This window comes from Pteropus alecto, unplaced genomic scaffold (assembly GCF_000325575.1).
Source record: "Pteropus alecto unplaced genomic scaffold, ASM32557v1 scaffold270, whole genome shotgun sequence".
NCBI lineage: Eukaryota > Metazoa > Chordata > Mammalia > Chiroptera > Pteropodidae > Pteropus > Pteropus alecto.
In genome coordinates this window covers 4,901,949-4,928,305 of record NW_006430735.1, presented here as the reverse complement: position 1 = coordinate 4,928,305, position 26,357 = coordinate 4,901,949, and the positions used below count along the sequence as shown (strand labels likewise).

Below are 26,357 nucleotides of genomic sequence, written 5' to 3'. Positions count from 1 at the left end.
AGACTGAGAATTGTTCCAGACATAATCTATTATTACTATCTTGACAGAGGTTGAGATGTTGTAAAGCAAGAAATAACTACTCTTACATCTGAGCCTGATGTAATGCAGGGATTTTTAGCCTCAGCACTATTGACATTTTGGACCAGATAATTCTTCATTGTGGAGGCTGCCCTGGCCTGTGTTGTAGAATGTTTAGCAGGATCTTTGGCGCCTACGTACTAGATGCTAGTAGCACCCTCCCTGCTACCTTCCTATTGCGGCAATCAAAAATGTCCCCAGATACTGCCAAATGTCCCTGAGAGGTGTGGGGGAGGGCAAATTTATGATTTGTTTGCATCAATGCCAACTTCTGAAAGACACTGCTGTCCCTTCACCGAAATTTCTTTATTGAGAACAGTGGTTCAAAAATAATCCTGAGGTCCAACATGGTGAGACTTATCCTAAGGAGGTCTTTTCATTCTCCAGGAATTTCCCAACTACATCGTCATAGTGTGATCGTAGATCAGGTAGCATTTCTTTTTTCTTTTCTTTTCTTTTTTTTTTTAATACTAGAGTTGTAATAGGCTGTAGGCTTCTTAAGAGTAACAACTCTCCTTTTCCTTTCCTTGAATTTCTTCACAGTAATAAGAATGGTGTTTAGTCTGATGAATGCATGTAATATAAGTCAGCTAACTCCATAGAAAACTCAGTTAGAAGAAATTCATATCTGCTTTTAGTTGGCAGAATGTAAATGTTGTGATGGCATGCTATTTTTTCTCTTTTATTTACTGTTGCAACTCCAGCAGTGTATCTGGTACATAGCAAGTGCTCAATAAATGTGTGATGAATGAATTATGTCATTTCCTTTCTAAAATATAGGTTTTAATGGGAGAGGTTCCTGCCCATTTCCTAAAGGACATCATTTAGAATCCTTAGGCTGGAGTTCAAGGCTCTCTTTATTTTACATTTTCTACTCTTCGCTTCTGCTTCTCTGCTATGCAATCCCACCCCTCTGACCCAAGCTTAGTTATTAACATTTTCTCAAATTCCCATGAGCATCCTTGCTAATGCACAACTGCTTACTTTGTTCTACTTGTTTAGAATGTTTTCCAAGCTCTCAAATGAATCGAATAAATATAGTACACACTTCAAGGCTCAGCTTATTTCAACTCTCTTAGGTAATATCTGACTCCATGAACCCATAGGGACCCTTCTTTGCTCAAAGCCTGAGACTTACTGGTCTGTCCCGCTCCTTGAGATGCAGCACCTTTCACTTTACAATTCTGAATTATCATTTTCATGTATGCATGTCGTTTCTCTCAAAATACATTGTAAACTTTTTGAAGGCAGGAACAAATTATCATATTTTAACACCATAGAGTCTATTAAATATCTACATAGTGCCAGAAACATAATTCTCATTAATTCTTTTATTTATTCATTTATTCAACTAATATATTTTTTTTTTGCTTTCCTACATTGTACTGGGTATGTGCTTTGAAGAAAAACAAATATGCTCCCTGTCCTCATGAGTAGTTTAGACCGGTTGAAGAAAACATGGTATCCAGTGTGGTGAGAACTAGATTTAGAGTTAGAAGATTTTGGTATGAATACTAACTTGGCCATTTTCTAGTCATGTGATCATTTAGGCTCTCAGCTCCCATCTGGGAATGATAATCCTTGCTCCAACTATCTCTCATAATAAAGAAGATCAAAGTACATTGTATTTTATGTGCAAACATTTTCTAAATGACTGGATATGCTGGCTTAAATTTTTCACAAATTCTTTGATACTCTCCCCTTCAAGAGTAGAGCCTAATTCTCCTCCTTCCGAATATGAGCTAGACTTAGTGACTTGCTTATAACAGACAGAATAAAGTAAAAGAAATGATGTAGAGTTTTGGAGACTAGATCATACAAAGGCAGTGTGTCTTTAGTCTTGGTCACCCTATTTCTTGAATTACTTGGTCTGGGGGAAGCCAGCTGCCACGTTGTGAACAGCACCACAGTGAGGCACTGAGGCCTCCTGCCAAAAGGCTTGAGCTTGGGAGCAGGACTCTCGGCCCTGGTCCCAGATGACTGAAGTCCCAGCCAACAGCTTGACTATATCCTCATGAAAGAACCAGAACCATATGACCAGCTGAGCTGCTCCTGGATTTCTGACTCCCTAGAAACCATTGGCACAATATATGTCTTATAAGTAGCTAAGTTTGGTGTAATTTGTTATGCAGTAATGAATAAATAATCCATAGAGTACTATAGAGATTCAAGGTATTATTTTTGAATACGCTAATATTTGTTAAATGAAGAATATAGTAATCTGCTAAGGTTTGTTGCTGAATGAAAAAAAAGAAGCTTAAAAAAAGAAAATTACAAAACTTTAAGAACTAGAAAAAATCAGATGTAAAACTTCTAATGGGAGATTTGCAGGCATTTCTCATTCTGCCAAATACTTCATTTTCTGAGGTATCAATCTGTGACAGTGACTGCAGGCTATATATCAAAGGCTACAGGTTAAAGAAATTGTTCATCCCTACCAACTGCTTTTGTTTTATTCCATTTTCAGTTCTCATTTTAAGCTAAAATTAATAGTTTTAATTAAATAAGAATGAAACAGTATTTCTCTGCATAGAATGTACATTGTGTATGTGTATTAGAGAAAGCCACCACAGTTCTTTTTTAAATACAAAGGCCATGAACATGGGAATTTATGATTTGTTGCATCAATGCCAGCTTCTGAAAGACTCTGTTATCGCTTTGCCATACAAACACTCACCCAGCCTGACCTCCGCTATTAATAATGCCACTGAGAGGCTAAATTCATAGTCCTCACCAGTCAACTTGATCTAAATTAATTTGAACCAGAGCAAATTTAAATTTAAAACTATCTACTCACCTCTGGTCCACAGGATCCTCATTTACAACCAATTTCTTAAACATCTCACTGAGAACACAGCTATGGGGGAGAATAGTCAATTTATTAACCTATTTAATAATAAATATAAAATTGAACTCACTGAATATTTGTTGACTCTGATTTTGTCACAGCTTGAAATGAGGGGCTTTGGAAGCTGTGCTAACTCCTAACTCGTAGAAACCATGAGAATAGTTCTTACTATGTTTATCTACAATGTCATAGATTAGAAAAGGCCATGGATCATACAAATTTTCTGAATTTTTTTCTTTATCAATCTGCTTTGTTAAAGAATTAATAGCTCATGGAAATTAAAACAGTGTGAAAACATTCTTACTTGTAGGAGGTATGCTGTTGGCTGAAGAAGGTTGAATGTCAAGGGTAGATTCTGTAAAATTTAATGCAGGATTTGTTGGAGGGGCCACTGAGCCTGAAAGGAAGAAATATTTATAATGAACAAAAATATTGTAATAAAAAGATAAAGTGTTGACTTAGTCCCCCTAAAAAACTTAGTTTATTCATCTAACAAATCATTACTGAGGGCTTTTTATAGGCAAGGTAGTGGGATATTATGGTGCATGGCAAACATGAGCCATCTTTAAAGAGCATACAGCCTGATTAATAGGTAGGTAGCCAAGCACTGTGTTGAGTGCTGTTACAGTGTAAGTGCAGGGTGCCACGAGAATGCAAAAGAAGGGTACCAATCAAGATTAGGAGGTCAGAGAAGACTTCCTGGAGAAAGTGACATTTAACCAAGACCCGATAAAACAATAGTAGCAGCTAATAATTTGAAGTATTTGAAAAGTAACCCTACAGTTTACAAATCATAAACCCATTTGAAAAGTATTCGTACAGTTTACAAATCCATAATACCATAATTTTTTTTATCAGCAAGAGTAGAAACAATGATACAACTATCAAATTGGTTGTAACACCAATGAACCTAAGATTGATGGTATTATACTCTTTCTAAAGTGTTTATTTTTGTCACAAAATTTTTGTTTGGCTACATTTGAACTCTCTGTGTGGGGAATACATTGTTTTACTTATCATATTATATATTCGTTTCAATTCCTTAAAGCCTCCATTATTTTACTGTAAAATATTCCTACTAGAAATATAAAACAATTTACAAATGCCGGAAGGATCTACTGACTTTAAGAACATGTGTATTAAATATGATTAAGTAATTTTGAGACTAGAGGACTTTGTGATTTTCTAGATAGAATGGTATTGGGTATAGTGTCACATACCAGATGTCAATTATTTGGATATTTAATTACGAATTATACTATTGGTTCTACTCTGTAATTTACTTTAAGATAAAAGTATGTATTATTTCTGTCACTTGATATCACATAGTATATTGGAAAGAATTTCTTCTTGTAATCTGGATGCATCTATGTTTTATTCTCATTGTTGATAGTGTTGTTATTGCCATTGGCTGTAGGTGGCACTAACAGCTGGCTCTGACTTGCTGTCATATAAATGATTCTTTGTTATTAATCTCTGAGGAGGTGTAGGATGAGAGTAGTTATATGGAGAATATATGAATATGTCAGCAAAATGACCAGCTTCTTCTCCCGTGCCATCCCAAATAACTTTGAACTCTTTAGCGATTATGATTTGGCCTGCTATTATATCCCTTAACTTCACTTTCTAATTCTGCCTATTATCTGATACTTCTTTCTCAAATATCCCCTATCTCACAAGAGATAGTTCAGCATAGTTTCTCAAACACAATATGCTCTCCATGACTTCTTGGTCTTCGAGTATGGTTTCGATTTTACCCCAAACCTCCTGTAATTGACCTCCTCAAACATAAAGACTAGGGATCATTGTGGTGTGCTTATAGACCTCAGTGTTTACCCTAGCAAAGGCCTCATTATTCATCAAGTATGCTCTTCAAGAGAAGTAATCGTTTTGCTCCTCAGTTTGTACTTTTGTATTTTATGCAAGTGGATGAACGAATGCCTACAAATTCCTTCTTAATATTGAAAGAAAGAAGACCAGCTTTAAGTACATAGCTAACTAATGGTGCATAAGAAACATCATCTTCCAAATTAATACCCTTAATGAGTTGGAGCATGGACCTGAAAAAATAATACATAGGTGTTTTTCTTTGTAGATTTATTAGAACAGAGGTTGGCAAACTATGGCCCGCAAGTCAAATCCCATTCATCATCTATGCTTGTAAATAAAGTTTTATTGGAACAAAGCCACACCCATTTGTTTACATATTGTCTATGCCTGATTTTGTACTATCATGGCAGAGCTGAGTATTTGAGATAGGAACCATATGGTCCACAAACATAAAATATTTACTACCTGGCAAATAAAAACAGAAAAATATGCCAACTCTTGGAACAGAATATGTTGATAGATTATGTTCAATCCTGGATTTCCACAATGGAAAGCATTTATTTTTCAATTATTGAATATTTTTATCTTCGGATGTTATTTTGCTATATTTCATCACCAAATATCTTTGTAAGAAGAGGGATTCTTGAGTCAGACAGCCTCAAAATGCATTAGAAAGTTATTACTCTGAGATTTGCATTTTGAGATGAACTCTTTGCTTTCTGACAAAAGTAATACATAGCTTTCAAGATGAAACATGAAGCCAAAAACATCTTTTTAGTTTCAGACTGGCCTGCAAAATAGAAACTCTGCCTTGGTCAAAACAAAACTCAGGGAGTGTAAGAAGGAGAGGGTAAAACCTAATAGGAAAAAATTGTTTCCCAAGACTCAAAAGCAGAACTAGCAGAAACACGTCATCCAGTTTTCAGACCACTTCATTTACCATAATGTTGTCAGGGGCTGAGCTGCTGGTCGAAAGCACTTGCATTCATTCCTGACTGTGTCCACTCTGCAGCAGTCCTGGCAGGGCCCTCAGGACCACTTTCATGAGGAGCAAGGACCATGTGTCTCTCCCATGGGGCAGCTGGGTTAATTCTAGGGCTTCCTCAGAGCTTGAACCAGCCTGTAGCTGATCCACCTAGAAATGAAGCAAACCCCAGGGCTTGCTAGGTTCTTGCTTCTCAAATTATGGTCCGTGGCTTCTCTTAGGAGCTTATTAGAAATGCAGAATCTCAGGCACTCTTTAGCACTCCCATCCTGATTTACTGAATCAAAATCTGCATTTTAACAAAATCCTTGGCTGATGAATATGCATATTGAAATTCTTTATTGATACTCTCAGGATCCCCAGGATTAGTCATGGGTACGAAGAAAATCATGAAACAGGATTTGTGTGGCATATCCCTCTTCAATATTCAGTGTTTCTCTCATCCCATTATTGAGTTATTCCTTTGTAATCCTCAGTCTACACCCCAAAAGACACATACACGCACTCACTTGCACAACTGAACTCTCTTTCTATCCCAAAGGTCTTGATCTTAACTGTTATGGTTGGAAAGCCATTTAATAAACAAATCTCTGTCCATGCTGAAGACAGCCAGGATATTCCCCACCATAGCGGGTATTTGTACTCAATGTTTGGATTAAAACAAAACAAAACATTCCCTTCACCTCAAAACACAAAGAAAGAAAGAAACAAATAAATGCTTGTATATATCAAAAAAAAAAATTGACTCTGTATTACTGTAATTTCAGACATTCTGATAAGCTGGGCTAGCAGGATAGGATATTTTGGGAAAGAGCTTTCTTTTCTTAAAATTTACTGTTGAATCACAGGAATCTGTAGGTTTTGGTACTCAAATAACTGCTCAATAAGCCACTGATCACCCTTACACTGATCCTTTTTCCTTTCTGAGTTTTCTAGAATAAGAATTACTAAGTACTTAGACTTCCTGGGAAACTGGGGGTCGGTGGGATAGGGAGCACATCAGAGGGCTGTTACTTTGCAGCCTTTTAACATTATTACTCTTCTTTGAGAACAAAAAGGAGCAAAAAATTCTCTCCTTCTCTCACTGAAACTCCTTTTTGCTGTGTAATATTCTCAGAATTTCTCTGCTTTAGCACTTGACAAATTTTTCCTCTGTACTTTTGTCTTAATATCTGTCAACAATAATAGCTTGATAAGGCAATGACTCTTAGATAAGTCATCAGAAGTTTACTCCAGAGTTCATACAGCATCCCACAGTACTACCACAGGCAGAGAAAGCATGTTTGGAAGTAAATGCCTATGAACTACAACAAATAGGGATACATGATACAAAGACATATGTCAGAATGTGACCAGAGTATAAGCTATAATTTTAGGACACTGGACTCTTCAAGATTTATTGTCTTTAATATTTCATCATAAAGGATAAAGACTCATTTGAAAATTTAAAAATAACCATCTGCTCAGAGCCTAAAATTATACTAGATCCAGAACTATCTTATTATTGGAATTATGGTGTGCTTTGAGTATCAGAATCAGTGCTCTTCCATATTACCCTAAGAAAAATTACTATTTTCTGACCTTAAAACTAAGCCCAGTTCAAGAGAAAGAGAAGAAAAGCCATAGACCAAGAGAGTAATATTTACAAATCACACATAAAGTACTATTATCTGATAAAGTAGTATTATCCAAACCACAAAGAACTCAAAATTCAACAGTAAGAAAACAAACTATCTGATTTAAAAATAGGCCAAAGACTTTAACAAATACTTCACCAGAGAACATATACACATGTCAAATAAGCATATGAAAAGATGCTCCACATCATATGTCATCAGAGAAATGCAAATTAAAACAATGATAAAATAACATTACACAACTATTAGAATGGCTGAAATCCAGAATATTGACAATATAAAATGTTGGCAAGGATGTGGAGGAACAGAACTCTCATTCATTGCTGGTGGGAATGCAAAATGGTACAGCCATTTTGAAAGACAGTTAAGTGATTTCTTAGAAAACTAAACATACTCTTACAGTACAAAACAGCAACTATGCTCCTTGGCATGTACTAAAGCAGTTGAAAACTCATGCCCGCACAAAGACCTGCACATGATTGTTTACAGTTGCCAAAACTTGAGAGCAACCAAGATGTCCTTCAGTAAGTGAATGAATACATAAACTGTAGTATATGCATACAATGGAATATTATTCAGCACTAAAATAAAGAACTATCAAGCCATGAAAAGGCATGGAGGAACCCTAAGTATATATTACCAAGTGAAAGAAACCAATCTGTAATGTTACCTACTGTATGATTCTGACATAACGCTGCAAAAAGACAAAATATAGAGAGAGTAAGAAGCTCAGAGCTCGCCAGGGGTTGAGTGAAGTGAGAAAAAGACGAATAGGTGGAGCACAGAGAGTTTTAGGGCAGAAAAATAATCTGATACTATGATACTATGGGTACATGTCATTATACATTTGTCCAAACTCATCAAATGTACCATGCTAAGAATGAATCCTGAGGTAAACTATGGACTTTGGGTGATTATGATGTGTCAATGTAGTTTCATCCTTGCTAAAAATGTACCTTTCTAGTGAGTGATGTTGATAATGAGGGTGAATATGCACATGTGAAGGGAGGGTACATGGAAAATCTCTGTTCCTTTTAATTTTGCTGTTAACTTAAAACTGCTCTTAAAAATTGTCTTTAAACAAACAAACAGAAAAGCCTAGTTTTGTCTATGGCCATGCCACCCTGAACAAGCCTGATCCTCTCTGATCTCGGAAGCTAAGCAGGTCAGGCCTGGTTAGTACTTGGGTGGGAGACCACCTAAGACCAAGTGCTATAGGAGTAAAAAAAAAAAAAAGAGATTGTAAGCTGACAAGGTCCTTGCAATCTGCGAGGTCAACCAAGGGTTGCCTCGCCTAACAAACAAACAAACAAACAAACAAATAAATAAATGAATAAAATGAAAAGAAAAAGCCTAGTTTTAACATCAGAAAATATTGTTTTTTTAAATATAGTTCTGCCCATGGTGGGCATAGGGTTCTCCTTAGGAATCTGAGCTTGTCTGCTCTTTAGTGCATGTCCTTGATTCTGCTAAAGCTATTGGAAATCTATATGAGAACCAGTCACCTTTACACTGTTCCGAGACTGCAGCTCTAACTATGTCTAGCCTTCTAGAAAGGAGATGTATTTATTTTTTTAAAGAATTAGGCAAAATTGAGTATGGACGTTGTATTGTAAAACCATGACATTTTCTAAATGACTAACTCTAAGTTCGCAGGACAATGCAGAGTTACAGGGGTGGTGCCACTGTCCTAGTATCAGATTGGCACTGGCTTCTAAATAGTGGAGAATAGATTTGCAGTGAGCCATACACCTTTTTACATACAAGGATCCTAGGAACCAATCACCTGCATTTGTGACAGAGCTGGGAAGGACCCAAGATGCAGACTGTGGCTTTAAAACAAAACTTTCCCTCATAAATTATTCTGGTTTTTATGAGTATGTTATAGACTACAATATTTCTGAAAATAAGAAGGTGGTAAAAGATGTTAATAGTCCTGCAGAGTTTAATGATGACTTGCAAATCTGTTAAAGTTTTATAGATTTTACTTTACTGTTATATATGCATATTTGACAGTTGTCATTACAAGCTTCTTTTTTTTTTTTTAATAGGCCATCTGTTGTCACTGTATTTGTTGAAATATTTGTTCACATCTTTTATATGGTAAAATCTACATTATTTAATCTGGTTCAAAGTAGTTAACATTCTGGTTAACCAAATGTTAGAATAAGTAGAATGATCCTACATATTGATTTTCAAGTCATAAACATCTTCTATGTGCCAGATTCTGTGCTTCAAACTGGGATGCTAAAATCATTATGATACAGCCCCTGTCCTCAAGGTATTTATGTCTTATATATTATCTATTTCTAAGTACATATGCTATATATAATTGAATGTTTTTAGTGATTCAGAAAGAATTTGAGGATTTTTTAAATCTCTCTTGATCATCAATATATTAGTGTTAATTTTCATTACATGGTAGATTAACAAAAATGCTAGTTAATTAAGAGTTATTAATAGAATTTGAACAAAAAATTTGCTGTATTCACCAGAAATTCTTGAAAACAGGAATTGTTAAGTTTTATATGAGGAAATTCTTTTCAGTAGAGTCCCATTTATCAAAAGATGTTTGCTACTTTGAAATTTAATAATTTTGAGTTTTGTGAATGAGTTTCTGAGATTAAAATATCATGGATATCATGAATATTCTATTTCTTCCAATTAGAAGTGTTCTGAACTTATGGCAGACTTGACCATGCCTTGCTGACCTTATTAAATAGACAACTCACCCAAGGAAAAAGTGATCTTTTTGGATGAGATATTCCACACTTTATTTCCAGGGACTGGAGACAGAGCCATACACCAGATGGTCAGGTTGTTCGATTGGGCTGGTTTATTGCCATACACCCTTGTCAAAACAGACTTCAGTTCCAAAAATCCACCTTTGTTTTTTCTCTCTTCAGTAGTAGTGTAGATTTCTACAAGACAGATAAGAAGAAAATTTGTCATCAACATTTTGTGAATCATACAGTGATGCCATGGCTGGAGACGGTTCAGTTTATGGTAATGTAGCCTAAAGTGGTCAAACCACAGCTTCTATGCAGTAGGTTTTGTTCCAGCAGGTCTGGAATTAACCAGAACTGTTTTGCTCAAGCTTCTGCATGGCATTGATCCATGGTCAAGGTGTGAAATTTGTGTTTCTTTGTTTGTGACCATGGATCCAGGGAGGTTGGAGGCAGGCTGTCATTGTTTTTTGATAATTGTGAGATTGATGAATTGTATCTGGCTGGGTGAGAACCTGGGAGGGCTCTGCTATTGAGTCTGGGTACACAGCAGGAACATGACTAAGTGACTAGTAAAATATAAAACAACCTCAGCAGAGACTCCATTTTGGACTCCATGTTTCTGAGATGTTTTGTGCCATATTGGTGGTTCCCTTTCCACAGGTCATCCTAAAGAGGAGCCCATGCCCAACTTCTCTGGATCTCTTTCTGTAAATATACATGTGATACATATACTTACTTTAACAGAGTTGCTGCAGTGTATCCTTTTCCTGAATAAGCTGTAGATTTATGACCATTGCCATTTTGGGTCCTGTGAGTCTTCTTTAGAAAAAGAACCCTGTTTAAGTGCTACTGTTAGTCCAACCTTCAAATCGCATACGTGGCCATAACTTTCTCGACTCTCACAGCTGTTTTACATGAAATGTTCTACACTTGTTATTACTTGCCAGAGTCATAACTAAATGCAGTTGTATGCTGGTAGAATTCTGAACACATTGTCTGGCCTTATGGTTGGGAGGGTAATTAGGCACATTAAATTAGGGCTTAATAGGACATATTGATAATGACTTTTAACAGAAATTTTCAGGATTTCAATCCTGTCATTATTGTGGGTGAACTGTTTTCAAAGTGAAAATAACAAAACCAATAGTAGTCTCAAAGTGAATCAAGTGCGTCAATATAATCATTCGGCAACACATACTTTTAACTTTATCAATTAAAAGCGGGGAGGGGGAGATAAAAGGAGTCAAATATTTAGTGGTGGAAGGAAATTTAACTTTGGCTGGTAAACACACAATGCAATATACATATGAAATATTATTGAATTCTATCTTTGAAACTTATTTGATTTTATTAACCAATATCACCTCAATAATTTTAATAAAAAATAAGTAAAAAGAAAAAAGAAAAAAATAATAATGTAGCAAGAATTCTGTGACTGAATTATTGTTGAGAATATATTGTGCTTTGAGGATAAAAGGACTCAGGAGAAAGGAGAAGGGCTGTTGTCTCAGGCAAGGGATGCCTGAGATTGTTCTAGCAGAGACTGTCATGTTTATCATCTATGAAAAATATGGCTTTGTCATTCTCACCTGAGCTTGTCTTAATGTGTGTTCCTGTTTCAGGAACTTTTAATCCTCCTGGTGAGCATGTTCCTTGTCATGAAGCCAAGTTCTTTATGTATAATTTCTATAATCTACCCCTACCACCAATCCACCCAGGTCCTTACAAGAAAATGCAGAAATCATTTGTTTATTGACTTAAAGCATTGGTACTAAGTTAACTGAACTACATAAAATTATTAATAAATGTATGTTGAGTTAAACTTTTTTGTCCTCGTATAAGAGATCTGCTTTTACTAACAATTAAATAAACCTTAATGTTTATATGTGAGTTGATGAAGTCAACTGTATTTCTTACATTCTAGGAAAGGTTATCCCTCATCCCATTAGAGCCATCAGATGAGCTATCTGAAAGTGGCATCTGGTAGGCCAGATGATGTTTTTCTTGGAATGAGAATTGTTCTTAATTGCCAAGATCAACTTGGGCAATGGCAATTTCTTTTGTTCTTTGCTTTCTCTCTTCGTTTGCCAAATCCACTTCCACTGAGTTTCCTTACCTTCTCTTTCGCCTTGAGGAAAGCTTCTGTCTATAAACCATGTGAGATTTGCTGTGGGATATACATTCCTCAGTGAGCAGGTAAATATTCTCTGAGGGAAAACAGGACACAGAACAGATTATTTGAAAATTCAGAAGAAACTGGTGCTTCTTACACCTCCAGCAACCCTCACAAGAGGTAAACTAGCAGGAAACAATTTTCTCCACTTTTAACAAGGCAGTGTTTATCTTTAAGAGGTTGTGTGAAAATGTGAACTATAAATGGAATTTCGCTTATAAAGATGTTATACATTAATGGCTAGAACCCTAGGTCAACTTAAGAAAATCTAGGACAATATTAATGTTGCAAATCTGATTTCTGGGTTCTGAAAAAGGAAAATTACAACTCTACATATGCAGAATAAAATAGTGCTAACTGGAAACCAAAGGATAAAAGGAAGAAGCTATAGCAGGCAGAGCCCAGAGAATAATATTGTTAGTCTAAAAGCTAAATGAGAACTGTACTTTGGTTGTTTCTATTCCTCAAATAATGTAACGTACTATTTGTAGCAACAACCACAGACACCATTAATATAAATATTTCACTTTTGACTTGTAAAGAGTTTTCCTAATTCATTTTTAAATTTTATCATCTTAATAATCCTATAGGATAGGTAGGACACACATTATTGGCTTTTGACATATGAGGAAACCAAAGCACAGAATCACAGAATGGTTAAAGGGAGTGGAATATAGTTGATGATATGATTGGGAACAATGTTACCTCAATCCCAATCTAATATATTTCCTGGTAAAACACATTGTGTTGGAATAAAAAAGAAACAGAACAGTTTATGTTAGCTTATGTTACAAAACCAGAAAGTTTAGCAGTAGGGTTAGTTATGTTTTATTTCCAACACTGTTTGTTCTTTGTAAGATGGTGGTTGCTTCAAAAGCCTGGTGAAAATATCCAATAAGACTTATTGGATCCCCATTATTTTATCTGAGATACTGCAAAATTATCATCCCATTTATAGTTACTTATTTTCTCATCAAGAGATGTATGTATTTCGTATATGACCAGCCCTAGTTCTTAGTTCTCAAATATTTTTCATAACTTATAAATATATTAGTTAACTAATAAAGAACAATTAACTGTGTGTGATGCTTGGTGTGCCAATTTCCCCACAGACTAGTTACTCCCAAAGCACCTGTACCCATAGAGCTGAGAAACCAAACTGAAGCATATTAAGTTAAATTTCTCTGGTGAGATCCTACTGAGGTGCAGCCTAACATCCTTCAGTATATCTCTACAAAAGTCCCAAGGAAATAATGAGACTTTCAGAGGAAGCCATATGTCTTATAGAAGATGGTAGGTAGTAAGCACTGCAGCTCCCGGTTTTTTCACTCATTCAACACTTGACAGAGGGGATAAATGCATGAGGCAGGAACGCAGGCCCGTGTAATTATGCCACTTTCTGTCCTAGAAAATCAAAAGCAAAAACAGGTCCCCTAAACTATATTCTTATTAAGTATAGGAAAAGGAATTCAGTTCATTTAATGTAATAAAATGCCAATGATTCATGTTTATCTCTAAGTAGTCCCTAAAGGGATGTAAGAGTTATATAACATGAAATGCTAAAAAAGGTATTAATGTCAATATGTTAAATCGCTCTTATGATTCATTTCCTCCATGCTCATTTAACTCACCAAAAGCTGATATGATAATATCGTTAACAAGTGAGGGTTCCATAATTTTACAAAGGTAAATGAGTAAGAACTAAAACACATTAAATTTGTAAAAAGAAAAAAATGAAATAAATGTGTACAAAAGTCCATGTCCACACATATACAAGTGCATGCACACACACACACATACGCACACACATACACACACACACACGCACACTGTGTTCCTCTGTTTAGAAGTAAAATCACTCACTCACTCATTGTGTACCTGTCGCATCTGTGAAACAAACCAAATAATTTGTTTCTCCAACGCATCATTCTAAGTAAACATAGAATAAGTGAGCAATAGCACAAGAGTTATGTAAAAGGTGCCAAAAAAACTTGGGCAGTTCTGTAGGAATTCAGAAAAGGGTAAAATCTGGGAAGAATTTAGAGAACAGAGTTGTATGTTATGGACAGGCAAGAGATTGGCCTGAACTCTACAGGTGGTCTGTATTAGAAAGTAGTGGGGAATTCTCAAAGATGGATAGATGGAATGGGTTCACAGGACAGGTGTGACTGGGGATGTCCTGGAAGCAGAGGGAAGCCAGCTGATGGTTGGAGCATGATGAGATTGATAAGTCAGGAAAGATGGATCCAAATCTGGTTCTAAGACTGATCATTTCCATATTTTCACAGATGAAATACAGAAATGGTGACCATTTGTCAGTTAGGCTATATTCAGTTTGCCTAAATTTGACAGAACCTTGTCCAAAGGCTTTTTATGGAATAATTTTGAAAATATTTAGTTTTTTTGTATAGAAAGATAAATCTTTTTAAAAAAGTTTCCCTATGTTTTGTAACTGTGCAAAAACTTTTACTTATTTAAAATGAATTTTCCTCTTCTCTTTCTCTTCAATTCAAACTAGCCTTGTCTGGTCTAACTGCACCATGACTCATTGATTCTTTCCTTTTCTTTCCACTTTTGCACATACTGCACGTCCACTCCTTTAATCATTAAACCCTTAAGACATCAGATTCTGGTCAGCGTCAATCAGTCTTAGGAACAAAGCCTCGGGTCTGTTGACCACAGAAACAGAGTTTCCGTCAAACTAAAGATAACATCTTTACTTCAGTTGTGTTTTAGCTCTAGACCCATGAACATGGAACAACCTTACCAGCTCCATCCCCTCAAACCAGACAGAACGTTTCCATGACTGACATCAGGACCTGGTGCAATGATCAACTGCTTTCTACCTTAGTCTTAACCAATCAGTAGAGCCCATGGCCCCAACTCCCTTAGTTACCATGACTAATGGTTTTCCCCATATGTAACCTATCCCCTAGAGGCCATCAGGGAGCTAGGTCTTAAGAGCACTAGCTCTTAAAGAGCTAGTTTATTTAATAAACCTCTACTTTCTTTGCTGCAAACTCCTATTCATGTCTCAGTGGGCTTTGATGAGTGCAGACAAATGAACGCCTTGAGTTTGGTAATGGTTTACCAACTTTTATTCCTTTTGGAGTCTTTCTTCCCCCACTTTTCTTTCCATTTGAAATTTAACTTTAAGTCTCTACATGTATTTTACTCTGCCCTTTCTATCTTTTCTCCTTTAACTCAAGGTTTTTTCTTCCACTTCTTTAAAATGTTCTGTCTCCTCTTGGCATGCTTTCCTTCTTACACACACACACACACACACACACATACACACACACACATACAATCTCATAGTATATATATATATACATACATGCACACATATTCATTTATTTATAATATGTATGGAAATATGTATTTTTTTGCTTCATTTACTATTATCCCTTTATTTCAATATAATAAAAAGCAACCTCAAATCTGTTTCTCAGATTTGCTGTGTTTCTTTGAATTTGGGGATTTCCTTTCACTTAATCTTCCCTTTCCTGCAAGTTCTTTGGCTTCCCACTTACTATATTTACAACATCTATAGTTACTAAACCAAATAAAGACTCCTGGTCTGACAATTGGACAAAATATTTGAAAACACAGATGTCCTTGAGTCATGTGGTTTCACTGCCTGTATTTCACCCCTTTCTCCTAAATCTCCTTCCTTTGAAAGTCAGATGATCTAGACACCTAGAAACAGAACTAAGATGGGTGGGTGCCGGATATGTTGTTTTATTATCTGACATTTGCCAGGAACATCTTTTCGGTGGAGGGGGTGGAGAAAATTTTACATCTGTGTCTGTGCTGCAAAAAACACACAGGCAGGGACACACCCACTTGGAAACAAGGCTTGGAAATGGGAGGGAACAAGAACCGGAGGTACCCTCCTCCAAGGGGCAGGAGTCAGCTAATAACTACCCAACGTGCAGGAGCACTCACCCTGCACTGGAGGCATCAGAGACAAGACCAGAGCCTTGCTTTTCTGTAAGTACCTACTTGTGGCTGGAGACTGTTCCCTAACTGTTCAAGGTTGCAAAGCTTGATGAGTAAAGCTCTCATTCATTGAGAAATGACCCAAGTAGTGAGTCAGAGGTAAGGCCACTTTAAAAATGTAGTATAATTTTCCAATTATTTTTATCCTTAGAATGGGGTAAATAAGCCAAACATCTGGAGTAAGCCGCTGTCAGGAGAGTCTTATCAGCTATCGGCCTTGCAGGTGGTGGTGCCAGGGAAGGTGGAGTGTGCCAAGCTGCTTGCCAGGGACCACCAGGTGACACCGAGCCTGTGGAGATGTGTTCCAGCTCTTTCCTCTGTGCATGCCAGCTCCTCCTGTTGAAAACAGCTAAGCCTGCTGTTGGATTTCTTAAAATTCTGGCACCAGAGGGACTTCTCTAGGGACAAACTGACCTCACAGGAAGAACTTTATTTCCGAGATCCTGGCAGGTTTTGTTGCCTCTGGACTGCTTTTTTGCGACAGTTCTTAGGAAGTACGAGTCTCTCCCATATCGGCATCTGTCCGTGTTTGCCAGACTGAGGAAGACCTGGTAAGGCCCTATTCCTGGATGTCCTGAACAGCCTGAACCCTGAAGCTGCTCCTCTTGCTTCCAAAGGCATTTTTTAGTTATCGGGACCATAGACACACTGGAAGCAGCCAGGAGGAAATCAAGAGAAAAGCTGAAGTTTTCAATATTCAAAAAAGACTGCGGTGGTGGTTGATGTAGAGGACACTGAGTCCACTGAAGAGCTTTGTAATTGTTGCACTAATTTGTTTTGTCTCTGTGGCCCGGCCAGGGAGGGATCAGTACATATCTGGGGCACAGAGGGGAATATACGTGAGATCCTCAGAGGCCATTTTGCTTAGCCCTGACTCACCCCGACTCTCCAGTGAAGCAGAAAGGAGGAACATCACACCAGCCTTTAACCATTATTGCGAATCCCCAAGAGTTATTACACAGTCCCTCCCCAAATATACATTTAACCTTAGTTGTGGTTCAACTAAAACTACTGGCTCAAGGAAAACTGTAAAAGAGGAGATAGGATGAGGCGGGAAGAGGAAGAAGAAGAGAGAACCAGGATTAAGGCGAAAGGGGACTTAGAGATGAAGGAGGAGGAGGAAATTGGTGAAAAAGGAGAACTAGTTGGCCCTTTTGTGAGTGCCGTGCCCCATAACAAGGGGGCCCGGGTTTCTGAGGCATGGGAATATTTTCACCTGGCCCCTGCTCGTGCTGGGCACCATCCCAACCAATATGCCACCTGCCGCCTGTGTGGCAGGCAGGTGAGCCGTGGCCCTGGGGTTAACGTGGGCACCACAGCTCTGTGGAAGCATCTGAAGAGCATGCATAGAAAAGAGCTGGAGAGCGGCCATGGTCAGGCAGGGCAGCACCAGGACCCAAAACCCCCAGGGCCCCCGCTCACACTAGGTATCGAGGGCGACTGGGCCAGGATCCTGGAGCAGGTGGGTGCCTTGGCATTATGGGCCAGCCAAAGAGAAAAGGAGGTTCTTAGGAGGGAGAGGGCAGTGGAATGGCGGGAGAGGGCTGTGGAAAGGAGAGAGCGAACTCTGGAGGAGGTGGGAAGGGCCATGCTGGAGATGAAATGGAAGATGAAGGCTGAGAAAGAGGCCTGCCAGAGGGAGGCAGACAAGCCTGCAGTAGCTCATCCCTTCCATTTCGTTTAAATCGGGCTTGGGGAAATCTATTTTAAAAACACCAAATTTAGACTCATAGCAAAGAGCCATTTTAGTTTCAGCTTAAATATATATAGCAAAGCAATTTAGTGGGATTTTTTTTTTAAGAGAAAAAGTACATAGTATAAGTTAATCTCAGCAGTTCTGAATTGACCAAATGCTTATCTATAGGGTTTCTGGAGTAGTACTGACCAAAACTTTAAAATGTACTAACCAAAGATAAATGTTTTGCCATCATGGGTCTGTGAGTTGTTCTGGGGTAGAATGTACCAGCCTGTCAGGACTGAATAGTGAAAATAGTAGGGTTTATGTCTCGCACTTGGTTTTGGTGAAGCTAAAGGTTTTGACGGTTGAGGCTGGTCGGGAAGCTAGAATGTGCCTAGGTGACTAGCTCACTCTAAGAAACTCCAGGAGCAGAGCTTAGGCTGCCTGAGACACAGGAGTTTGCACACACGCTGGTAATGATCTGAGAATTGGATACAACGCTCGTTCTGTGGAATCCAGCATTGGAAGGACACAGAAGCTTGAGCCTGAGATCTCCAGGCTCTTCCAAAGTTTATCTTTCTCTCATTGTTGCAGTGTTGTACCAAACTGCTTATAGTAAAGCTGTTTTATCACTATAACTTGTTTGTATCTTGTCTTTTCAACAATTTAACACATAAGTAATTAATGAGTAATTAGCACAAAGAAAAAGACTTTTCAGCTCACTTGAATTAAACATAAAGATAGAGGACATAAAAATTTATTCATAAATATTTAAAAATACAATCTTGTTTCATATTAGATTGTTATAGGAGAAAGACTTAGTGAGGGAGAGATGAAAGAAACTCAGAAATAAAATGAAAAAGATGGAGAGATAAGGTAAATAAGGAGAAATAAAGAAGAGGCAGAAAAGTTAAAAAGAAAAAGGAATGGAGAAAAAACGTAAATGTAAGAGAAGAGAGACAGCTTCCTAGAAAAAATTCACCGTGGAAAGAGAGAGCACGACTGCCTTGGAGAAGGAAAGAGAGAACATTTTCTTAGATTCCAAGGTCAGTTTGAATGAGCTAAGTTGCTTCTGTGTTGTCCCCACAGAACACACAGACCACTCATCCATTTGAGCAGCAGGTTTGGGATTTTATTCCTGCCTCTGACATACTAATTGCATATCATTTATTGTTGTCAGATTTTTTTTTAAAACTCTTTATCTTTAAATATTCAGAGATGTTAAAAAAAAAAAGAGAGAAAGAGCCTATCAGTTTATAGAAAGAGAAAAATTCCCTGGGCTGCTGAAGCTATGCCTAAAATGTTAACTCAAGAATAGAATAAAAACAAAGTAGGAATGACTCTGGCCTTTGTAGGGGAGCTGACTTTTTTTTTTTAACAATTCCTCTGGAACTTTTTATTTTTTAACTGGGTTGGGAGTGGAGAAAGGGGGGATGGTAAACTGGGGAGACAAGAAGATCTAAAGACAGTATCTCATTGTCTTATAGATAACCCAAGTACCTTATGGGCACTGACCTCCCTGAAAGCCAACAGGATCCTAGTATAATAATGGCATTTTGCCTCTTTCAGTCTTCATTTGTGGGATTCCCTCTTATTGTTTGCTCTTAGACTCTATCAGCAGCTTTAACAGAAAGATCTGTCTTCTCTGTGAGGTGTTTGTAGAAAAAACACAAGTCTAAATAGCAGGCTTGTGAAAAAATCAGGCTATACTGCAGACTTGTAATCACCATTTTTTTTTTCTAGAAATCTGCTTGTTATTAAAAATTTCACTTCTCATGTGGTTTCCCCACTGGGGTGTGGTGTCCCTTTGAGGGTCCCCTCTAGCTGTGTGAAAGCGCAGGTGCTCACCACCTCAGCAATGATAGCAGCTGGCAATCATGTGGCTGGACACTTGGACTCAGCCTTATTGTGCCACAAGATACTAGAAAATATTAAAAAGAAAAGAAAAGAGGCTGCAATACCTAACCTTACACACACACACACAAGCGCACATATGCACACACAAAGCACATACCTGTAATAAAACTTAAGAATGAATATCTACATACAAAGATTCAGGCTTTGCAACACAAAAATTAAATTGTGCAAACAGTTACTGAAGCCATCTTGCAAAACTCCAACTTGTGTTTTAGATTATAGAATCTGCTTTACATGGTTCTTATTATTACAAGGCTCTCTTCCTTCTTAGGCATTTTAACCCCAACTGCTTTTGTTTCCTATGTTTTATGTTAGGTAGTTTTCTTTATGTTTTTTTTTTTTCCTAAATTTTGTCAAACATAATAACAATAAAGAATGACAAGGACAGGTCCCATGTAAATGAGCATAAAGTACAGGCATAAAAGAGAAAGGCATGGCTTGTGGGAAGACTGAACTGTTGAGTCAGCTCTGCAGTTTTCATGTATTTCTCTTGTGCCTCCTTTCACTGCATCACCAGAGTTGGGTGTAGATGGCCAGGGACTCTTGGCTGAGGAATTTTTTGGCTCAGCATCTTTTACTCTAATGTGAAAATATACTACATGATTGGGCCCTGAGGTTTAAGTTGAAGGTCCCCTTTCCATCCCAGCTATAGAGCGAGGATGCGCACCATGTTGGAACTAGAGAAGCCTCACTCTGGGGCACGCACGAGAACATGGTAACCACAGATGCGATACTTTTCTTGGACAGTCTTGGCATGTCTAAACTTGAAAGGCATCATCATTAGAATAATATGGAGGTTTTTCTGTTTTACATAAAAACTAAATTAACCATAAACTTTATAACTCTAATGAGGCACACTGGAAAACACTGCTCACAACTTACCAAATCTCTATTGTTCCAATAGAGGCTGCCGCTGTAGTGAATGGGTAGCATACAGTAGGCAGCCAATATGTGCATGTTGACTTAGTTGCTTTCCAAGAAATGAAGGGCGGTGGTAGGAAATTACACTTTGCAACACTTAAGGAAGTCAGATGGTAGATACTTTACATAGGTTCTTTCATTTGATCCTAACATCGCCCTTGTGAGGTTGGGATCATTCTCTCTGTTCACTAACAAGAAAGCTAAGGAACTGAGATTCCAGGGCTGGCATTAATAATTGATGGAGGAGAATTCAGACTCAGGTCTATCAGATTCTACAATCTATATTCTGTTTTTTTTTTTCATTATCCCACACTGTCTCTTAGATTTATGAATATAAATACAGAGAAAAGAAGGAGTGAAAGAGTAAGTAAATGACAAATAGTGGGAGGAAAGAAATAGTCTTGAGACATTTACTATGTGTCATGTATTTTATTACTGTGCATAAATTTAATTTGCCTAAGAACCTTGTGAAATATTTATTACGACCCCAGTTTTAGAGATGAGTTAGATGAGACCCATGGGGGTTAATTACTTGGTGAGGATATGTAGCTAGTAAGTGGGAAAATTAGGATTTAACATTAGTTCTATCTGCCCCTGAAGCACGATCTCCTTTCATTATACAATCCTGCTTGAATATGGGCATGTTAAATTCTCATCTCAGCTTGGTCCTTTATTAGTGACTCAGCCAGTTGCTCAGACTCTCCAGGCCCCAATTTCTCATCTGTAAAATGACAGATGTCCTACCTATTTTAGAGGCTTCTTAGGAGCATCACATGAAAAAAGTATGCTGCAAAAGAACTTTGAAGAGTTCATAAATTATTAAAAATGCAATGAGGATTATAAAAATATTAGAGCGAGGAATCGCTAATATTTGGCAAGATCTTAAAAGATCCACAGACAAGCCATGTCCTGTAGCTGGTTAAGTGGATCTGGCGAGAGATTATTCACTAATTCCCCAGGAAGGAAGGTTCTCTGGTTTTCCCACTCAACACCTGGGCAAGCATAGGTACAGAACTGGAAATTTGATAACATGTAAGACAAAGTCCTTTTTTTAAAAAATCAAAATTCTTGACTTGAATCTTATGGTTATATACCTGGAGTGAGTCCATATTACCTATAAACATTGGCACCAAGAACTTACCAGAAATTCTTATAAGAAACAAAAACATCTACCAAATATTATCCCATAGGTTATTTGTTTTGTTTAGATTACTGAAATAAAGTTCACTGACAAAACCGGAAATTAATTGTAGCAGAACAATTTAAATCTTTTTCTATATGCTCAGGACTATAATAACACTTATCCAAAAGCTAATATATAAAGTCAACAAAAGACACAAATACTTGAATAATGCTTATATATGCTTATCTAAAACCATGCCACAGAGTCTGAGCTAAAATTTGTACTCAACTGTCAAATTAAATGACTGATATTCAGCAGGGCTAGAAATCATGTTATTTAATGTTATTAGGAAGAGAAGAAACTACAGTATGAGTATAATTTTTTCTCTTGCTATGTAATAGGAAATGTTTGAGAGTTAGTGGCGATATTTACTTTATTTAGGGTTTTCGAAAGCTTAAATCAAATCACAATGCTGAAAGACAGTTGATTAACACACTTAATAGTAATATTGACAAAAACAGCAAAACAATGTTTATTGAGCACTTAATATATGCTATATTATGCACTAAGAACTTTTCCTACATTATTTCATTTGATTCTTAATAACAATAACAATGCACAGATACTCTTCTTATCCCCTTCAAACTGACTAAAATGATGTGAAATAATTTGCCCAAGGTCACAGCCAGCAAGAAGAAGGGCCAGCAGGTGAGCTCAAATCCCAATGATTAGGGGCTGGGAAGTACCCGTAAGAAATTGAAATCAGAGGGCCTTACTTTACTTCATTTTTCTTCTGCCCTTTCTCCTACTGCCTGAGAAATAGTCAGTGCTCTGAAGGAATACAGAAGGGAACATTTCCTCTTATTAACTTCAAAATAAGAACAATGGGAAAGCTGGTACAAGAAATGGGTTAGAACAAATTAAATGTCAGCTGAGCATAAAACTCATCCTTTTACCAGGAGTCACACTGCTTTCTGCCCTACTTTTCTTTCACTATCTACTTCGATTTTTATTGAAGAGGAATTTAAGCTATTGTGACTATTTTTCCAGGAAAATTAAGTACTTAAAATTATAGAGCACATGTTCTGAGAGCCCTAAGTTAGAAAGTAAGCATTCCCATAAGCTTTGTATTCTTTCTCACCAGAAATTAATTTGCCGTGGGCCAAGAAGTAATATCCTTTGGAAAAACATTCTGAACAATGATGCAAACTGACACACCTTGGCATATTATACTATAGATTTTCAAAGGCTTTTATGTGACTCACCTCTCCTAAGAAATCCATGGAGTTATTTTCCACAATCATGGGGATTTCTGGCTTAGCTTAAAGGCAAATAGAACACAGTTAGTGGCAACAAATGCCATCCTACCTGACCGTGTGTGTGTTTATGTGTGTGTGTGTGATTTTGTGTGTGTGTATGTGCATGCGCATGAGAGAGAGAGAGAGAGAGAGAGAGAGAGAGAGAGAGAGATATTGATTCATCATTTGTCAAATATTTATTAAACACCCACTCTGTGCCTGGCAGTATGCCTAGGAAACAAAGAAGGACAAATCATCTTCCTTGTCCTCAAAAAAATTTGTATTTTCATGCAAAACACACATACATAAACTAGAAAGTAGAATATACTGAGATATGTACCATAATTGAGGACATGTATGATTTGAAGAAAGCTTTAAGAGAAGCTGCTAACCCAGCGTTGGGGAGGATAAGAGAAGTCTTTTGAAACATCCAACAGATACTTGAATGATGATTATCAATGAGTCAAGTGAAATGGGGAATATAGAAGAGGGGACGGGCAGGTGGTGGGGAAAGAGAAGAGAGGAGTATTTTGTGTCTGAAGGCCATACAGTATAATTTATAGACCTCTGAAGAGACAGGGAAAACACCTGATACTTGTTTAGTTGCCTGGCACTAGAAAATATCAGGGACTATTTCAGTGATTTTGTTGTCCTACTAGACTGTAACTGCCTCAAAGCCAGATTGTTTTACTCATTTCTCCATCTCTAGCACTTAACAGTGCCCAGTACAAAGCAGACACTGAGTAGTACATCATGTTGAACTTAAGTAAGTTCTTGAGTACAGCAAAGCTGTCTATGAACCAGTGGAGAAAATATTAAGGCCCTATCCAAGTGTCATCAATGCCTGCAAATCCACTGGGCATTTGCCTCTACTTACTGAGACCTCTTGCTAGGCATACCTAAGACTCTCTCCTAAGGATTTACTGGGGTTATGGGTGCAGACTGAGTCCACAAGTAGGGCAAACTTTAAGTCCTAGAGAGTTCATGGTAATAACAGATCCCCTAGCTTCCTTGCCTTCATTTGGGAAAACTCTGATGTGTATTCTCCCAGAATTCCCTGGGGCATTGAGCTCTAAGCCCATAGCTCGGTTGTGTACATTCTATTATCTTCCTTACCTTCTGACGTTTCTTCTACTTCTGATGTTTTCTAGGATTACCTCTTAAATGAATTAATTTAACTCAAATAATTGTCTCAGTGGTTTCTTTCAGGGGAACACAAACCAAGCTACAATCCTAAAACACTAACAGGAGGAAGGGTATTTCTGACTTCCTGTTAATAACAAATACCAGTAGAATGAAGGACTCAAAAGAAAAAGCAATTACTAAAAGTTGCAGGGTGATAGAGATTCTTTTCGAATCAAGTTTAAAGTTAAGGAGTGGGGGAGTGCAAATCTGTGATGGCAGGTGACTTCCCTCTAAATAAAGTATAGTTAAAGAAGACTAATGAGGGAAATGCAGGCAGTAGCAGAGGAGCTGGGCAAGCTTCTTATCCCTGTTCTGTTAGAGAATGAAGACATTGTTCAGGAAGAAGAAATAAGCTGTCTTTATTTAGATACATGTTTTTAGCTTTCATGTTTTTAGTTTTGGCTTATTCTATATGAGGAATCACCAAGAGATGCAAAGTAGGTTCTGAATAAGATACATATTGACTTCTGTGCCAGGGCCACTATAATATACGTTCAGGTGACCCCCACAAATAGGTTAAAAACTAGATAGGTTGTCCTAACACAACCTAGCTGGCCCATTTGCTAAAGGAGAAAGCCAGGAAGTGGGGAAAATCTAATTCTATTAACAAGTAAGCAGTCTCATATCTTTAAGTATCCACTGAAAGGAATTCAAAGAAGAAACGAAAAGAAATGTAGAGACAGAGAGATATAGAGACAGACAGGGTGATGAGTGAGATGTGAAAGAGTCAAAAGTATTCAAGACCAAGATGAAGGTATTTTAACATAGCAAAGAAATACAGGGCATGGTTTAAACATTGACAAGGCAATTAGATCAGGTTATGGTACAAAAACCCATGGTCAAATGGGACACAGTTTGCCTAACTTAGAATTAATATTTCTTTGCACATCCCAGGTGACTGTCTTCATTGCTTTGCCAGTAGTTAGGCCAGATGAGCTAGTTTTATGTTTGTGCTAAGACAGTTACAGTCCAGTAAGTGAGCTGACGGTGATAACAAAAATATGAGCAGACATTTTAAACTTTTCACAGAACATTATTTAGGCTCCATAAGAAACCTGACCATCAAGGTGATTGGTTATTTCCTAGTCCATCAATGTGGAGAGATGGAGAAGAAGGGAAGGAGGGAGGAAGGAAGGAAGAGCTGGAGGAAGAAGGCAAGATCCAGAGAGAGGGAGAGATAAAGGAAAAGCTATAAGCAAGTGACTTCAAACTAAATTAACCTTGGCAGTAGTTACGCCATCTTTATGAAGTACACCATCTTTATGAACTTTCCTTCAAAATACTGAATTATGTAATCTCTAATAATAATGCAATACGATTCTAAGTAAAATGTAAAAACAAATTTTTTTTTCACTTGTTCTGTCATTTGGGGAACTGAGGAAAAAAATCTAGCAGCCGATAACCTTACATTCTGTGAAGTTATTTTCTTTTCATTTACTTTATTCTCAAAACCAATTAACTGCTCATTCACATCACTGCTTTTCTCTTTGCCTTAATTTAAAAATGTCATTTTGAAAAACACAGTTCTTGGTCACAAAGATGAACAAAGGTATTCAAAGCTAGGGTTTTCTGTTTATTAATATTTCCTTACATCACTGAACAAAATAGAAAATTTAGATTTCCCTCTCAATTTGGACCCTACAGGGTCAGAGGGCCATCCCTTCAGGCTCCTTTGCTGGTGGAGCTGGACAATCTTCACTTCACTTGGCTTTGGTGAGGGTAAGGGGACCCCTGTAGAGTTTCTTTGAAGCTGTATGTATCATTTTCCTTTTTTCACACTGGCTTTATTCTGTATTGCTCCAGCAAGCAACTAAGATGATTAGGCAACTAAGCAATTAGACTTTGGAATTTATAATTAAAGAGCTCTCTAGAATTCTTAGAAAACATTAAAATTGTAAATAAGGTAGTGACCACCAGAAAATTGACCAATCTATGGTTTCCATGTGATTTTAT

General features: G+C 37.4%; 2 protein-coding genes across 5 annotated transcripts in view; one reads left to right on the top strand and one right to left on the bottom strand.

Moving 5' to 3' along the window:
* CD96 (CD96 molecule) overlaps positions 1 to 26,357 on the bottom strand; it is a 90,798-nt gene that overhangs the window by 40,556 nt on the left and 23,885 nt on the right. The window contains exons 5-8 of the mRNA XM_006905452.3: positions 23,187 to 23,242; positions 12,224 to 12,314; positions 10,111 to 10,299; positions 3,231 to 3,323 (exon numbers count right to left, since the gene is read on the bottom strand). Of these exons, the coding sequence (XP_006905514.1) occupies positions 3,231 to 3,323; positions 10,111 to 10,299; positions 12,224 to 12,314; positions 23,187 to 23,242 (429 nt within the window). The remainder of the gene's footprint in view (positions 1 to 3,230; positions 3,324 to 10,110; positions 10,300 to 12,223; positions 12,315 to 23,186; positions 23,243 to 26,357) is intronic.
* Positions 15,219 to 18,598, top strand: ZBED2 (zinc finger BED-type containing 2). 4 transcript variants are annotated; one of them, XM_025051091.1, is made up of 2 exons: positions 15,219 to 15,359; positions 16,506 to 18,598. In XM_025051091.1, the coding sequence occupies exon 2, from the start codon at positions 17,328 to 17,330 to the stop codon at positions 17,964 to 17,966; it is 639 nt and encodes a 212-aa protein (XP_024906859.1). In that variant the 5' UTR covers positions 15,219 to 15,359; positions 16,506 to 17,327; the 3' UTR covers positions 17,967 to 18,598. The 4 variants fall into 4 exon arrangements, with proteins under 4 accessions (XP_024906859.1, XP_015450352.1, XP_015450347.1 ...); XM_015594866.2 differs by lacking the exon at positions 15,219 to 15,359 and adding an exon at positions 15,718 to 16,273; XM_015594861.2 differs by lacking the exon at positions 15,219 to 15,359 and adding an exon at positions 15,718 to 16,273 and having other exon boundaries at positions 16,434 to 18,598.

Coding starts and splice junctions, on each gene's coding strand:
- ZBED2 (XM_025051091.1), top strand. CDS start 17,328: ATGAGGCGGGAAGAGGAAGAAGAAGAGAGAACCAGGATTAAGGCGAAA.